This window comes from Macaca thibetana, chromosome 15, assembly GCF_024542745.1.
Source record: "Macaca thibetana thibetana isolate TM-01 chromosome 15, ASM2454274v1, whole genome shotgun sequence".
NCBI lineage: Eukaryota > Metazoa > Chordata > Mammalia > Primates > Cercopithecidae > Macaca > Macaca thibetana.
The window spans coordinates 59349952-59368330 of record NC_065592.1 but is presented as its reverse complement, the minus strand read 5'-3'; the positions used below and the strand labels follow the sequence as shown (position 1 = coordinate 59368330).

The 18379-nt window shown below is 37.1% G+C and overlaps 1 protein-coding gene across 1 annotated transcript; it reads right to left on the bottom strand.

The window, feature by feature from the left end:
* Positions 1-3791: 3791 nt before the first annotated feature.
* LOC126937598 (interferon alpha-14) lies at positions 3792-5393 on the bottom strand. The gene has a single exon (XM_050761147.1). The coding sequence runs from the start codon at positions 4813-4815 to the stop codon at positions 4156-4158; it is 660 nt and encodes a 219-aa protein (XP_050617104.1). The 5' UTR covers positions 4816-5393; the 3' UTR covers positions 3792-4155.
* Between the last annotated feature and the right edge of the window lie 12986 nt (positions 5394-18379).

The window sequence follows — 18379 nt, the reverse complement described above, 5'->3', positions numbered from 1 at the left end:
GAAATTGAAAGCTATAAAGGCTTATATTAAAAAAGAAGAAAGACCTCAAAGCAATGAACTAACTTTACAAGTTAAGGAAGTAGAAAAAGAAGAAATAAACACATAGCTAGGAAGAGGAAGAAAATAAGAAAGATGAAATTTTATTAATAAAGAAATTAATAAAATACAGAATAGAAAAGCAATTAAAAAATCAATGGAACTAAGCGTTGGTCTTTTGAAAGGATCAACAAAATTGACAAACCCTGAAGTGTATTAAGAGATAAGTAGAGAAAAATCAAATAAAAATCAGAAATAACAGAGGACACATAACAACTGATGGCATAGAGGTAAAAAGGATTGGCCGAGCGCGGTGGCTCACGCCTGTCATCCCAGCACTTTGGGAGGCCGAGACAGGCGGATCACGAGGTCAGGAGATCGAGACCATCAGAGCTAACACAGTGAAACCCCATCTCTACTAAAAATACAAAAAGAAATTAGCCAGGCTTGGTGGCGGGTGCCTGTAGTCTCAGCTACTCAGGAGGCTGAGACAGGAGATGGCCTGAACTCTGGAGGCAGAGCTTGCAGTGAGTGGAGATCTCGCCTCTGCACTCCAGCCCGGTCGACAGAGAGAGACTCCGTCTCTAAATAAATAAATAAATAAATACATAGATAGATAAATAAGTAAAAAGGATTATAACAGACTACTATGAGCAATTATACTCCAACAAATTGATTAACCTGGAAGAAATATATAAATTCCTAGAAACAAACAACTTACCAAAACCAAATTGTGAATAAACAAAAAATCTGACTAGACCTATAACTAGTAAGGAGATCGAATCAGTCATCAAACTTCCCAATAACAAAAACAACAACAACAACAACAGCAAAACATAATCGGATGGCTTCAGTGGATAATTCTATCCAACATTTAGGGAATTAACACCAATCTTTCTCAAAATCTTCCAAAAAATTGAAGAGGAAGGAATAGTTTCAAACTCATTTCATGAGACGAGCATTTCCCTGATGTCAAAGCCACATAAGGATACTGCAAGAAAACTACAGATCCATTTCCCCGATAGATATTGATACACAAATCCTCACTAAAATACTTGTAAACCAAATTCAACAGCACAATAAAAGGATTATACATCATGACCAAGGGGGATTTACTACTCGGTTGGAAGAATGTTTCAACATATGAAAATTAATCAATGCAATACATCACATTAACAAAATGAATGAAAAATATACATAATAATCTCTATAGATACAGAAAAAGAAATTGACCAAATTTCATATCCTTTCATGATAAAAAACATTCGACAAACTTGGAATAAAAGGAAGTTAGCTCAACATAATAAAGACCATATACGAGAATCCCACAATTAACATTATATTCAATGGTGAGAAACTGAAAGCTTTTCCTCTAAGATGAGGAACAAGGCAGGGAGGCCACTCTTACCACTTTTATATAACATAACATTTGTAGATCTAGCCATAGCAATTAACAAGAAAAAGAAATAAAAAGCGTTCATATTGGAAAGGAAGAAGTAAAATAATCTTTTTTCAGATAGCCTGATCGTGTATGTAGAAAACTCTAAGTTTACACACATACACACACTCACATACAAACTATTAGAACTAATAAATGAATTCAGCAAAGTTGTAAAATATAAAATTAAGATGCAAAAATAAGTAGCATTTTTATATGCTAACAATGGACAAATCTGAAAAGGAAACTAAAAAAACAAAACCCATTTGCAATAGCATCAAAACAGTAAAGTACTCAGGAAAAAACTTAAACAAAGTGGAAAAAGATTTATATATTGAAAACTAGCAAACACTGCTGAAAGAAATTAAGGAAGAGAAATGAAAAGACATTTCTGTTCATGGATTGGGAAGCCTGTCATTGTTATGATTTTCAAACTATCCAAAGCAATACACAGATACAATGCAAGCCCTCTCAAAATCACTAAGGCATTTTTGGAAGAAGTAAAAAAATCTGCCCTATTTTTCTACAGCTTCACCAGCATCTGTTATTTCCTGACTTTTTAGTAATCACCAATCTGAGTGGCATGAGATGGTATCTCACGGTGGTTTTGGTTTTCATTTCTCTAGTGATCAGTGATGCTGAGCTTCTTTTATGTTTATTGGCCACATATATGTCTGTTTTTAAGAAGTGTCTGTTCATGTCTTTGCCTACTTTTTGATGGGCCTTTTTTTTTTTTTTTTTTTTTTTTTTTGGTAAATTTTTTTAAGTTCTTCGTACATTCTGGATATTAGACCTTTGTTGGATGGGTAGACTACAAAAATTTTCTCCCATACTCTAGGCTGCTCGTTCGCTCTGATGATAGATAGTTTCTTTTGCTGTGCAGAAGCTCTTTAATTAGATGCTATTTGTCAATTTTAGCTTTTGTTGCAGTTGGTTTTGGTGATTTCATCATATAATCTTCGCCCATGCCTATGTCCTGAATGCTATTGCCTATGTTTCTTCTAGGGTTTTTATGGTTTTGGGTTTTATATAAGTCTTTAATCCATCTTAAGCTAATTTTTATATAAGGTGTAAGGAAGGGGTCCGGTTTCAGTTTTCTGCATACGGCTCTCCAGTTTTCCCAGTAGCATTTATTAAACAGGGAATCAATTCCCCATTCCCAAAGTATTGAGAAAGAGAATCTCTTTTCCAGTTTCTGATTTTATTTTGATAGAAATGTGTCAGTTTTTACTGACAATTAACAGAGTATTAATCAAAATAATGATTAATTACTCTTGTTATATTTTATGCTTTAAATATATAAAATATTAAATGTATTAATGTGATTTACCAGTGAATCACATTTATGAAATTTATTCAGTGACATATATTTTCAAAAGGGAAACACTATGCAGATAAAAGATAATCCACATTTTTCTGGAGTCCAACTTATTACTTCCCACCTTTACAAAGGCAGATCTCCCACAATTTTCTATATGTGTTATATTGATTTTTCTTTTCTCATTAATTCTTCTACCTACCCCAAAATGGCTTCTGCTGATTAATTCTATCAATCCAGCTCTCAGTAAGCTCTGCACTGCCATCTCTTTTCTTGCTGTAGTGCTCAGTTTTAATTCACATTTTTCGTAAGTCTATTGATTCTTTTTCTAAGCATATTTATTTTCTAAATATGCTTTTATCACCATTCCCTCTTGTCCTTCTGCTGTTAAGGTATTTCACCTCTGTTTTCTTTGTGTCTCTTCTGTTCCCCTACTTTAAAATCGTGGAAGGTCCTCAGAATCCAGTTTAAGTCTTTTTTTTCCCTCTCCACTTGCTCCCCAAATGACAGCCTTCATTTTTGGCCTTTCCATTGCCAGTTAGGAACTTCCAGATATGGTATTCCTTGGAAACTGCAAACTCATATATCTGACTAGAAATGTACATTTTCAATTACATGTTTGAAAGTCAGTTTATAGAGAATATCTCTTCTTTTAATTCCAGACATGTCTCAATCTACCTTCTGCCAAGAAAAATTCATTGCTTTTTGACTTCCTCACTATACAGCAGTTAGCATAACTGATATAAATTCAGTATTATTATTATTTTTAGATTTCTTTCTGGACAAAAGTCAAATATACAAGAGAACAGGAACTGTAGTTTTTATGTTCATGTTTATATCCTGAAGGCAACATATAACCTGGTATGGAAAAATGTATTTTTCTATAACTTGAATAGAATTATGATAGGTAACTTAATTAAATCATCTATTTTTAAGTCAGGTTGTACAGTCAGGCTTGGCATTTTATCTTAAAGAATAAACAAACACAAAAAATTTTGTATAGTAAAAATTTAGTGAAAATGGAAATTAATATATTGGCCAAATATGAAGAACATATATTATTATGTTAACCACAATGTAAAGGTACACATGATATTACATAAAAAATAATTTAAATATTTAAAATAGTTAAATAAATAAATATTCAAATAAATAGATGAACAGAGACATCAGCACGGTCATCTGTAAAGGACTAGTGCCTGCACAGGCAAACACGATGCTTCTTTACACTCCTGAAAACATTAGAAAAGTTTGATTCAACTCGTGGTGGTTATAAGAGACATGAGTCTTTGAAATGGAAGAACTCATGAAAGTGTGAGATGATGTATAGTCAATGAGGATCATTTCCATGTTGAACCAGTTTTCAATCCTTCCTCCTTAATCTTTTTTGCAAGTTTGTTGAAAAAGAGAGGGATCTCATGATTTCTGCTCTGACAACCTCCCAGGCACAAGGGCTGTACTTCTTCTCCATCAGATAGAGAGTGATTCTTTGGAAGTATTTCTTCACAGCCAGGATGGAGTCCTCATTCATCAGGGGAGTCTCTTCTACCCCAGCCTCCTGTATCACACAGGCTTCCAGGTCATTCAGTTGCTGGAAAAGTTCAATGTAGAATTTGTCTAGGAGGGTCTCATCCCAAGCAGCAGATGAGTCCTTTGTGCTGAAGAGATTGAAGGTCTGCTGGATCATCTCATGGAGTACAGAGATGGCTTGAGCCTTCTGGAACTGGTTGCCATCAAACTCCTCCTGGGGAAATTCAAAGTCATTTCTGTCCTTCAGGCATGAAAAAGGAGAGATTCTCCTCATTTGTGCCATGAGCATCAAAGTCCTCCTGTTATTCATGTTGTGGGTTTGAGACGGATTACAGCCCAGAGAGCAGCTTGACTTGTAGCTAAGCACCAGCAGGGCCATCATTAAAGCAAAGGGCAATGCCATTGGGAATCCTGAAGATGCTGCTGGGCTGGTTGATGAGGAGTAACCCTGAACCCTGGGCTGTAAGTTTTCTGAAGACCTTGCTCTGTGCATAGGTTTTAAATAGGGAACATACTAGCTTCCATTTTCTGAACGTCTTCATGTTTCTTTCTACTTCTCTTTTGGCTTTCCTTTGTGTCATGTCTACACAGGTATAGAGCAGTTTCTCAACCACTTTTATTTTCATTATTACCTCCTCTTTCCCTGCCCCATAGGCTTTTTAGAAATTTCTTTCTAATTCAAAGTCCCATTAAGTTTTAATAACAGGGATACCCCATATATTTGTTGAGGTACTCTACATATCTATTTATAAGGAGTGTAAAGTTTAATCTTTTAATTCAACTTAGTGTTAAGAATGACCAAATGGGCTGGGCCCAGTGGCTCACACTTAAAATTCCAGCACTTTGGGAGGCCAAGGCAGGTGGATCACGAGGTCAGGAGTTCGAGACCTGCCTGGCCACCATGGTGAAACCCCATCTCTACTAAAAATACAAAAATTAGTTGGGCATGGTGGCAGGTGCCTGTAATCCTAGCTACTCGGGAGGCTGGAGCAGGAGAATTGCTTGAACCCGGGAGGCAGATGTTGCAGTGAGCCGAGATTGCAATATTGCACTGCAGCCTGGGCGACAGAGTGAGGCTCCATCTCAAAAAAAAAAAAAAAAAAAAAAAGAAAAGAAAAAAAAAAAAAAAGAAAAAGAAAAAAAAAAAAAAAAAAGAAAAGAAAGAAGAAAAGAAAGACCAAATGAAATTTTTAAGCTAAAAGTTAATGGTTAAATTTAAAACCCATGGGCATTTAACTCAATTTGTTTGTGTCTTTAAAGTGATTTATTTACCTATATAAAATGTAATATGTTCAATTACATCAGCAAATTAACAAATTATAAAAACACATAATAATACCTAATACAATAAAATACTTAAAAACATTTAAAACTGCTAAAGACTATTAAAATTTAATTTTTTAACATTTTCTTTTAGTCTATTTACCTTTTAATTTTCCTTCATGTTCGAAAATGTTTAACTTCACTAGCTGCTAGATATTCATCCAAATATTGTCTAGATTTTTTTTCTCTTCAGTGCTTGACAATTATTGATGTATTTGAACACCTTTAGTAGAATTAAATAATAAAATATAAAGTATTTGCATTTAATTCTTAAAGCCCACAACACAGTCAGAAATGCTAAGGATTAAACATAAGCAACATTCATAAGATGGCTGCTGACAGCCCATTTGTATACAGAGGCCACCTGAGATGATATGACTTTGACATCTAGTAAACCTTGGAAATTCCTCCAATCACAGCACCCATTTGACATAGGTGTGTAACACTGATCTTATATACCTTGTATCTTCCATGAACTCAATGTCAGTGCTTTTCATGTGACACACAAGAAAACCCACTGGAAAAAAAAGTACTAAGGAATAAGGTTTTGCCAGATAGAGTTGAGTTTTAGAGTGTTACCAATCACCGAAATACCTGAGATTTGTTTCCACACTCAGAAATAACTTTTACACCGTTGGGAGCAATATCATACGGAATGAGTATATGTAGCTAAGAAAAAAAACATTAATTTGATTAAACAAATGTTTTGGCACTAAAATTTAAATTTCCAAAGGACCTGCAGATGTTCCAATTCTGGTTCATTTTTATCAAACTAAAGGAAACCCTTTTTGTCCTGAATGTCCATAATAGGATGTAAATGTGATTACATAAATGTGTTGTACAATTGTTTTACATGCAGAACAGCAGAAACCTTTATTTCTCATTTTCATTTTCATTTTTATTGAAAACAAAGGTCGTCCACTTTTTGCATCCTAAAGAAGTGGGACAAAAGAAACCCCAAAACAAATGTATATCTAAATTTGATAAAAGTATAAAAAGGAAGCAATATATTAATGGGAAAAAACAAGGACAAAAAGCAACTTACCCACATTCAGCCCAGCCAAGGTAGAGATTAAGGAATGGAGAAGAAAAGAGGCAAGAAAGTGGAACAGATGTAGATCAAAGGCAGCAAATGATCATGGGCTAGAAGAAAAGTAATCATTCCTGATCAAGGGTGTGTTTTTGTTTTGCTGAATACAGCCTTCACAGAGAGTCATGGGACACACACCAACCACATGAGTTTGTGCATTAAAAAGGCAAATTTAAAAGACTACAGTATACTCTCCACATAATGGTTAAATGTTATTTCCCAAGCTCTCCCTTAATGTATACATAAACTCAAGAGGTCAATGTTTTTCTTATCATGTCTCTTAGAAGAAACAAGGGAATTGATTATCTCAAAGGACACTTCTCCCAACTTAATGTGTGTGTTGTCAATGTTTTGGAATTTAGCCATTCTAATATGTATGTAGTGGTATCTCATTATTATTCTAATGTGCAATTCCCTAGTAGTGTATGATGCTGAGCATATTTTCATATGTTATTTTCCATCTTTATATCTAGTTTGGTTAGGAGTATATTCGGAGGTTTTTTCCTAATTTCTAATTGGGTTGTTTGTTTTCTTATTGCTGAGTTTTAAGTATTCTTTGAATATATGTATATATATACACACACACACATACACATACACACATATATATGTTAATTTTTAATTTTTTTGGGTATATAGAAGTATATATTTAAGGGATACATGAGATGTTTTGGTACAGGCATACAATGAGTAATAATTTCATCAGGGTAAATAGGTAAATCACCTCAAGGTTTTATCCTTTCTTTGTGTTACAAATAATGTAATTATACTCTTTTAGTTATTTTTCAATGTACAATAAATTATTGTTGACTGTAGTCACAATGTTATGCTATCAAACTTGATCTTATTCATTCTATATAACAGTATTTTTGTATCCCTTAGCCTTTCCCTCTTTCCTCCTCCACTACCCTTCTCAGACTCTGGTAACTACCCTTCTACTCACTATCTCCATGAGTTCAATTGTTTTAATTTTTAGCTCCTACAAGTAAGTGAGAACATGTGAAGTTTGTCTTTCTATGCCTGGCTTATTTCACTTAACACAATGACTTCCAGTTCCATCCATGTTGTTTCAAATGACAGGATATCATTTTTTAAATGTGTCAATTGTACTCCATTTTATATGTATATGTATTATTTGTATATTTTGGATAACGGCCATTTATTAGATGTCTTTGCAAATATATTCTCCCAGTATGTGGCTTTTCAAATTCTCACGACAGTGTCTTTTGCAAAGCAGGTTTTAATTGTAATAAAATCCAATGTATCATTTTTTAAAATGAATCATACTTTTGGTATTTTATCTAAAGTTATCACCAAACACTAGGTCATCTAGATTTCCATGTTTTCACAAGGACATGTTTTTGGAAAACATACCTTATTTTCTTACTAGGTATGATTCTTTCAGTTGGTGCCAATATTCGGAGTGCAAATCCAAGTTATATTCAGGTATAATGAGTGTGGGAATTTAAATTACAAAACCAATATTATTTTCATCCTTTTCACAGTACCATCTCACCTTAAAATCCTGAGGTTTCACATCTCTAGTGACACCCTCTGTTCTGAAGTGACAAAGTGTAGCTTGATTAATATGGGATCAGGAGTTAATCCCATTTAATTCTAACAGGGAATTAGCATCCAGAATACACAAGGAACTCAAACATCTCAAGAGCAAAAAAAAAATAATGTGATTATAAAATGGGCAAATTATCAGGAGTTTGAGAGAGTTTAAGAATAAACAGAAAATGCCAAACAAGTTTTGGTATACTGATAGTACCGCCATATAGGGCCTGCCTTATCTCCTTGAAGACCTCACTCATTCCACAGGAGAATCAGATTTTTATAAATCAAATAAATGTTATTATCCCTTATTTTGATGATTAAAATAAACTCTTCGTATAATTTAACAATTAAAATATGCAAAGTTTTGAAATTGGCATACAAGTTTCTTTAATAGATGAGTATTCTGTTCAGAAATGTATTTTGCAAAAATTGATAACTTTTACTAGTTTATCCAATCATTTTTATTAGATTTTAGAGTTCATGCTAATCATCACATCCTGAGAATATTCATTATTTCTGAGCAAGCTATTTTTCTTAGTCTATCCAACACTGGGAAAGCAGCATTTTTTTTCTTTGTTCACTTGAGATTCTATTGAGAAATTATGTATAACCTCTCTTCATGTGGTGTTTTACTGTGCAAATTTGTTTTTCTACCCCAGGTTCTTTTCCTTTATATATTCAATTTTATATTAATGAAGGGAGGTGAGCATGACAAAACAAATGAAATGTACAATGTTTCCATATAGCATTCACAAGACCAGATCTTTCTTTCTTCATTCCACTTTTTTTTAGAAAGTAAAAGTGGTCTGATTTTGCATCCCAATGCACAGGAACAGAAAGAAAACACATGTATATCTAAATGTGATAAAAATACAAGGATCACAAATTTAAAAAGGAAATTAAAACATATATTAAGATAAATGAAAATTTAAACAAAACATTCCAAATGTTTTGGAAACCAGTACTAAGTGGAAAATTTACAGCTGTAAAAGCATACACTTTTACATACACTTTTACAACTATAAGAACATAAATAGAAGAGATTCAATCAACAACCTAACTTTAAACTCTAAGTAGAAAAAGAACAAACTAAACCCAAAGCTAAGAGAAGGAAGGAAATAATAAAGACCTGAGCAAAATTAATGAAATAGAGCATGGAAAAACAGAAAAAAATTAACAAAATTGAGTTAAATTTTTGAAAAAATTTACAAACCCTTAACTAGATTATGAAAAAAGAGACATAACTCAACAAAAACTAGAAATTCAAGAAAAGAGATTACAACTGATGGTACAAAATGTGTCCAGAATTGGTGGGTTCTTTGTCTCGGTGACTTCAAGAATGAAGCCACGGACTCTCGCAGTGAGTGTTAACAGTTCTTAAAGATGGTGTGTGCGGAGTTTGTTCCTTCAGACATTCAGATGTGTCTGGAGCTTCTTCCTTGTGGTGGGTTCGTGGTTTCACTGACAGGAGTGAAGATGCAGACCTTCGCAGTGAGTCTTACAGCTCTTAAATGCAGCACGTCTGGAGTTGTTCCTTCTTCCTGGTGGGTTCGCGGTCTGGCTGGCTTCAGGAGTGTTAACAGCTCATAAGTGTTAACACGTCATAAAAGCAATGTAGACCCAAAGAGTGAGCAGCAGCAAGATTTATCCTAAAGAGGAAAAGAATAAACCTTCCACAGTGTGCAAGAGGACGCCAGCTGGTTGCGGCTGGTTGGAGCCAGCAGCCTGCTTTTATTCCTTTATCTGGCCCCACCCACATCCTGCTGATTGTTCCATTTTACAGCGAGCTGATTGGTCTATTTTACAGAGAGCTGATTGGTTCGTTTTACAGAGAGCTGATTGGTCCATTTTGACAGAGTGCTGATTGGTGCATTTACAATCCCAGAGCTAGACACAGAGTGCTGATTGGTGCGTTTACAATCCTTTAGCTAGACACAGAGTGCTAGACAGAAAAGTTCTCCAAGTCCCCACTAGGTTAGCTAGATACAGAGTACTGATTGGTGTATTTACAAACCTTGAGCTAGACACAGAGTACTGATTGATGCGTCCACAATCAGTGGCTGTTTTAGCCAGACATAAAAGTTCTCCAAGTCCCCACTAGATCCAGGAGCCCAGCTGGCTTCACCCAGTGGATCCTGCACCAGGGCTGCAGGCAGAGCTGCCGGCCAGTCCTGCACTGCGTGCCTGCACTCCTCAGCCCTTGGGCGGTCGATGGGACTGGGCGCTGCAGCACACAGAGCGGTACTGGTCGGGGAGGCTCGGGCGGCACAGGAGCCCACAGTGGTGGGGGGAGGCTGGGGCATGGCGGATTGCAGGTCCTGAGCCCTGCCCAGTGGGGAGGCAGCTGAGGCCCGGCTAGAATTCGAGCAGGGTGCATGCCGGCTGGCAGTGCTGGGGGACCAGGTGCAACCTCTACAGCTGCCAGCCAGGGTGCTAAGCCCCTCACTGCCCTGGGCTGGCAGTGCAGCCCGCGCCACCCCCGCTCCCCATGCCCACCGGAACTCGCGCTGGACTGGGAGCACTTTGTGCAGCCTCGGTTCCTGCCCACACCTCTCCCTCCACACCTCCCGGCAAGTAGAGGGAGCTGGCTCTGGCATCGGCCAGCCCAGAGAGGGGCTCCCACAGTGCAGTGGCGGGCTGAAGGGCTTCTCAAGTGCCACCAGAGTGGACGCTGAGGCGCTGAGAGCAAGGGCTGCTAGAACGTTGTCAACTCTCAAAAACGTTAAGGCTCACAAAAGAGTCCTATAAACAATTAAACACCAACAAATTATATAACCTAGAAGAAATTGATTAATTCTTAGAAACATACTAATTCATGAAGAAATAAAACATTTGAACCAACTTATTACTTGTGAGGAGATTTAATTAATATACAAAAACTTACCCACCACTACCAACAAAAAAGGCCCATGATCATGTGGCTTCACTGCAGAACTCTACCTGCCATTTTAAAAAGTATCACTAATTCCTCTCAATTTCTTCCAAAACACTGAAGAGGAAGGCAGATTTCCAATATCATTTGATAAGGCTGTCATTACTCTGAAATCAAAGCCAGACTAAGATACTATAAGAAATGAAAACCATAGACTAAAATCCCTGTTGAATATTGATGCAAAAATCCACAACAGAACACAAGCAAACCAAATTCTATAGCACATTAAAATGATTATACACTATGACCAAGTGGGACTTAGTTCTGGAGTACAAAGCTCAATACATGAAAAATCAATCTATGTATCACACTGCATTAACTAATGAAGAAAAAAATGCATGATTATCTCAACAGATGAAGGAAAAGCATTTGACAAAATTCCCCTTTCATGATAAAAACACTCAATGAAGTTGAAATAGAAGCAAATTACCTCAAAATGATAAAGGCCATATATAAAAATCCCACAGCTAACATTGTAGTCAATGGTGAAAAATGGAAAGCTTTTCCTTTAAGATCAGGAACAAGTCAAGGCTGACTTTTGCAAACGTCTTTGCTTCATTAGAAATTGTGATCTTGCAATGTCAACATTAATAATACCTGTCCTCATGGGAAGGCTCTGTCCCCTCCCTCTCTTGCTAGTAAATGTACTCAAACACCTGCCTATCTCTGCTCTGTTAAGGTATTGTTTCATTTTGTTTTGTTTTGAACAAAGTCTCCATCATGACCAAAATTCATGAGATTCCTGCACTGGGATGACTTGCTGGGCCCTAGGGAGGAAGTAGAAGTTTGCAGCTGGCACTGGAGTAATTCTTGCCACTTCCAATTCTTTCAAGTTGAGAGAGCATCAAGGTCACCCATGCTGGGGACACTGATGTTGGCCACATCTCTGTTAGAGAACATGTGCTGTCAGCATTCACTTCAGTCTTCTCTCCTGATCACAATGATTTGAACAGTTGACTTAGGGCTCCTGTTGGAATTGTTCAGTCTCCTGAGGTCTGTCTTTAATTTCATGATGTGTACTTTCGGTTGCTAAAATAAATGAGAGAGCCCTGTCCCTTCTGCAGTCTCTTCTAGTGGAATTAGAACTTGGAAGCTTCTGAATAGAGGCACAGATGAGATTCTGCACCCAAAGAGCTGGTAAGAATGCAGAATTGCATCTGTGCCTCCATTCAGAAGGACAGGGGTTGTCTCCGTTTACCATGGTTGTGCTGGATTGGGCTTCAATAGGTGTTGACCTCTGCAGCTCATGAATCACCTGGCAGGAAGACTGGAAGCAAAGCCAAGTTCCTACCCTTGCTTCTGAGGCTTGAAAAACATGGCTGTCTCCAGTTGTTGCTACATAGTAATCCCTCGCCCTGTCTCCCTAGGCACGGGAGCACTGATCCCTACTCTCCACACCCCTTCTAGATCTACTAGATGTGCTTTGGCTGGGGTGAGGGTAAGAAAAGTAAAATCAAGTCCACAGTGGGACGTGGGTGGGGCGGCCAGCTCAGCGCTCACGCTGCCTACGACACCCCTGCACAGTCGGTCCAGATCTGCTGCTCAGTTCCCCAATACTGTAGAATATATAACAAATTAGTATCTCCAAGATATAAAACAAGATATGGCTATTGAGATTTCCAGGTCAAGGTGCCAGTAATGAGCCAAGTCATGAAATATTTGCACCCTAAAAAGTAATGGGAAAAAAAAAGCACATAAAAAAATCAATGAAAGAATTAAAGGGGTCATAATATTTGAAGTTTTTATACAATTACAAAGACAGAGATAGGTTTACGAAAGAAGGACAGAAGAAAGAAAAGAAAGAAAAGAAAAAGAGAAGAAAGCAAAGGAAGGAAGGAAGGAAGGAAAAGAAAGAAAAAGAAAGAAAGAGAAGGAAAAGAAAGAAAAAGAAAGAAAGAGAAGGAAAGGAAAGAAGGAAGGAAAGAAGGAAGGAAGGAAGGAAAGAAAAGGAAAGAAAGAAAAAAAAGAAAAGAAGAGAGAGGAAGGGAGGGCAGGCAGGCTGTGTGCTCCTGCTCCTGTTCTGGTTCCCCATAAGTGGTGGGGGAGGAAAGGAAGGTAAGGGACAAAAACCCTTTAACATGTAAATTAACGTCCTCTAACCCATCAAAAGGATAGAAGCAATCTAATGGTTGGGTCTCTAACCTGAGGTAGAGATTTGAGAGATGCCTTCCAAATTGAAACCCCACCCTGCTGCCTGAGAAATTCACATGGGGCCAATTTACACACGTTTCCTGAGGAACTTCGTCAATTACAATTTTGAGCAGGTTACCTTAGTATATTTCAATTCTACCCAAATAGATAGTGCACAGGTGTCAACTGGCAATCACTGTAATCTCTGAAATTCCTTTACTTACGCTAGTGCTCTAACTACTAAGTCTAGGTAGAACTGATGCAAGCTCATTCATTATTCAAAGTGAGAGTAAGAATTTTCTCCTGATTATAAAGTCAAGGGACAGAATCTGATAATAGGAAGGAATTTGTAAAACTGGCAGCTTAGTCTTAAGAAAGAGCTAATGTAGCTTCAAACAGGAGGTTTTTTTCCTGGTTTCTCTTGCAGTTCTACACCCAGATTGGCAGGCTGTACTGATTCCTAACGTAGCAGAATACGTAGTGGGAGGGATTAGACAGGAGGCCCTGGGAGGTTGGGCAGGCTGGAGGCAAGGGAAACATTCTGTCTCTTTCTCTCTCCTCATAGCTGTTCATTGCCCTTAGAGAATATGCCCTGCCTGAAGCTGGGAGTATTTTCTCTCTGTGTGATACAAAACCTAAGGAAATGGGCTTATTTCAGTACTGGGGTCAGTTCCTGACAGGAAAGAGACTCTTTTTAGCTCTGAAGAAAAATCTCCTGCCAGGAACACACTTCTGCATAAACAGAAAAGCCTGCTCCCCACAGACCTGGCTGCTGTCTTGTTCTGTCATGGCCAGTAGGTGGCTGCCTGCTTCTGTTAATGTTGTAATAGCCCCCAAGTAAAACGGAACCTGCCTTTTATTTTCCTACAGCTGCTGTTACATTGTTGTAACAGGGGCATTCCCTCATTTCTGGAAATAGTCATCAGACGAAAATAAAAAGAGGTTTTTTATATATAAGAGTTTCTGAAAAACCTAGAACTTTCATTCAACTTCTGCTTTTAATTAGTGGCTTTGTACTCTTAAGGGGAAATTGAAGGACAAAACCCACAAGAGGACTGAAATCAGCTCTATGAATAGGCAGTGCAGGTTAATGAGGAGTGAAGAGGAGAGAACACTGGGGATTTCTAAAGGAAGAGGACGGAAACTAACGTGATATGGGAGTGAAGAATGGGATCCAGACAAACAGGGAGGAAAGGGGGAAGTATGTCAGATATCGGACTTGAAAAATGGGTACTATGTGCAGGTCTATTTTACTTCAGTTTAGGAGATTAACTTATCTTTCAGATATTTCTACAAGTTGCGTTTTCCTGACTGAATATACAATTCAGACTAATCTTTCATCTGAAGGGTGACTATTTTTCAGTCTTCTAGGAACACTTCCTAGAATGCAGTTGTTTAGACTGTCATGTTACTGAAAGGAGGTGGGAGAGTTCAGTATTCTGATATTTATATCTATATAAAAAATAGAAAATAACCATATTTGAGCCCTCGCTCAGTGGCAAATACTCTTAAGTGCTTTAAAATGTTTTAGTTTGTTTAATACAACTGTATGAATATTTCTACCCTATATTTACTTAAGGGGACTGAGGCTCAGAGAAGTTAAGTGAATTTCCCAAGATTATACATAATTGGTGGCAGAATCAAGATACAATGTAGAGTCCTGAATTGCATATTATGGACAATTCATATTTTAGAATTCTATTAAGTTTTAAAACATGCTTTGACTCCAGAATTAAACATCTGTCTTGATCCCTTGTCTTTATTTTATTGGTGCAGGTGCATGCTGTTGTATTTTTTGCTGGTGCTCACCTATTCTCTACCTTAGATATTGGGGAAAAGAAATTCCTTGATCCACTTTTACTCTTCCATTGTATGAAGATTTTGTCCCAGAATATTGTATTCATTGCAATTTGGTTACTTGTTCATCCTCAAGGGCCAGTGATTTTTTGTGAAGTTTATGCTTTACATGGTAGATAAAATATGAATTTAATCAGGAATAATACATTATAATAATGTAAAAGTATAGAAGAAGAATTCTTGGCATAACTATCCCTACTAGAAAATGAAATGAGTCTTTAATGCTGGAAACAGTGTGATATAGGGGAAAATTAGATAAACCAACTTTTAAAGTATATAGTCTTTGAAATTATGTGTAGTAATTAGATTTGGGAATATATATATATATAATGCTAATGTGGCAGAAAGGAGTTTTCCATAAGTGGTTCTAAAATGATGAATTGGGAATAAAGGCAGAAGTCAATGTAAAATCTCATTCTATGCCATAGATAATAATAAAATTTTGATGGAATGGAGACTTGAAAATAAGATTAGATTTTAAATAAAGAAGAGGGGGCCTGGGCTGTTATTGTAAGCTCATGAAAAATAGCTAAACTACAAAAATATGTGGTTATTTTTAATGTACAAATATTTCTGACTTCTTCCTATGAAACAGAGCATGGCTAAGAGACTTTTCCTAGTAAGATGATGGAGTGGACCCTGATCTTAGGATTTGCTCACCTAGAAACAGAAAAGGTAGGAAAATTATGTAAAATATATAAAACACACAAACCACTGTCGAAGAATGGAAGAGGAATAATATTTGAAAAGTGTTAGGACATCAATTAGAAAGGGGCGGTATGATGGTTAATTTTATATGTCAACTTGCCTAGGCCAGGGAACCCAGATGTTTGGCCAAACATTCTTCTAGGTGTTTCTGTGAAGATATGTTTTAGATCAGATTAACATTTAAATTAGTAGACTTTGAGTAAAGCAGACTATCCTCCATAATGTGGGTGGGCTTCCTCCAATCAGTTGAAGGCCTTAATAGGGAAAGATATACCTCCTCTGAAGAAGAGGGTATTCTGCCAGCAGACTACCTTTGGACTCCAATTGCCACTTTGTCCATGGTCTCCACCCTGCCAGACTACCCTACAGATTTGAATCTGCCAAGATTGCACAATTATGTGATCCAATTTCTTAAAATAAATATCTCTCTCTCCATCCTCTTTGTTCTGTTCTCTGGAGAACCCTCACATATACAGCGTGGAAAGCTATGCCATGTCCACCTCCTAAATTTCTTCATCCTCCCCTCTGGAGGACAGAAGAAGTCTACAAAGGACAAAATGTGTTGAACTTTATCTAAGGCTCGGGTCAACTCCCATTTGGAAAGCAGCAAATTCAAATGTTGAGTGTACAGCCTAAGGAAAACATTCGAGTCCCCTCTGCAGTTGCAGGCCCTCCCTCCCTGCTATCTTAGCAATTCATGCACTTCCTGGTGAAATACCTTCGTAAAAATATGGTGCCTATTATAAGAATGCCTCTAAAATTATACCAAATTTGATATATTTGAATAAATAAGTTATACTAGCTCTCAGGTAAAATGACACTATTCTTTCATATTCCTCAGCTTTCCTGAAACTTCTGTTTTTTGCTACCTAGGCAGTGTTTTTACTACTAAGTAAAAGAGATGTCAAAATCATTATTCAAAGCAACAGTGAAAGTATTCTACTATTTGTTAATATTTGAAGTCTGATATTAGGAATGAATCTGTGAAACTAAGATTGTACTGTTGAGAGTTTAATGCGCCCTATTAACATGAGATTTTTACAATGACCATTGAGTTCCATGCCAAGATTGGCAGCTCTGCCTATCCCTTGGAGTCCCAAAGTATGTAGAAGGGGTGATTCCAAGGAGGGTAGACTGCTTTGCACCATAGACTCTAGGCAGGGGTACAACCCTCTCTGTTTCTCTAACTGCCAATCCTAAGGATTCCCTGCCCTGCCTGAAGCTGGAGAGTCACTGTCTTTGTAAGGAAACAAACAGGGTAGGAAACAAGCTTATGACAATATTTGAATCTGTTCTTGCCAAGAAGTAGCCTTTTTCCACATAAAGATAAATCCCCAGAAGTGATAGGGTTTCTGAATAAATCAGCCTTCTAGTCTTGGTGGCTGCCCTTGTCACCTTTGACCATCTTCCCCTGAGAGGTTTTCAGGAGCACACACATAAACTGGATTGTCTTTTCTCTTTCCTTTTTGCTAAGCTACTATTACATTATAGTCAACGGAAATTCAGAAAAACCTCTCTTATAGATGTTTCTGCAAAACCTAGAAATTTTATTTCACTTCTGCTTAGCATTTGTGGCATTTTGCTCATTTGGGAACCCATGAGGTCAAAAGCACAACAGAACTGAAAGCAGCTGTGTGAATGGGCAGGAAAATGAAGGGAGTGAATGACCTGGGTCCCATGGGGAATCCACCCTGGAGAGGAAGGAATCCCTAGTGATATAAGAGTGCATCCTGGAATGCTGAGAGCCAGGGAGGGAATGTGTAAGGTGCCTGAATCAGTAAATAAACATCATGTGTCTTCTGCACTTCGATCTACATGCTTATTCTCCTGTGTCATGTATTTATACAAGCCACCATTCCCTGACTGCATATAAATAGGACATTTCTTTGAAATGAGGAGTAACCATTTTTCAGCCTCTCTACAGATAACAGAATCTAGTTTTTTAGGCTGCCTTTCTGGGAGGTCAGTTATTAAAAGGTAGGACATAGTTCCTAAGAATTTTACAGAAACACAAATAATATTCTTATTTACCGCTGAATGAAGAAAAATAGGGAAATACCTCCCATATTTTAACTCCTTACTCAATGGGAGGTACTATGGTAGGTACTTTAAACTGCATGGGTTCCTTTAATATTCACAAGTATCTAAATAGTTCTATTTATGAGAAAACTAAGGCTCAAAGAGATTAGACGCCTTGATCAACATCACACTTACGTCTAAGCAGAATGAAATTTTAATGTCAAATTCTTTCATGTAAATTACAGGTGATTTTGTCAGTTTTGTATTCAGGATCTCTGTGCAAATTGTTAAATTTCCTTTTACTCATGAATTACACAGAACTTTTTCTTGCTGTCTGAATTTCTATGGTTCATGCTGTATTTTCAACTGGTTTTGACCAATTTTTTTTCTTCACTGTATATTGGGAAAGAGATTCTTTGATGCAATTTCTTACTTTTG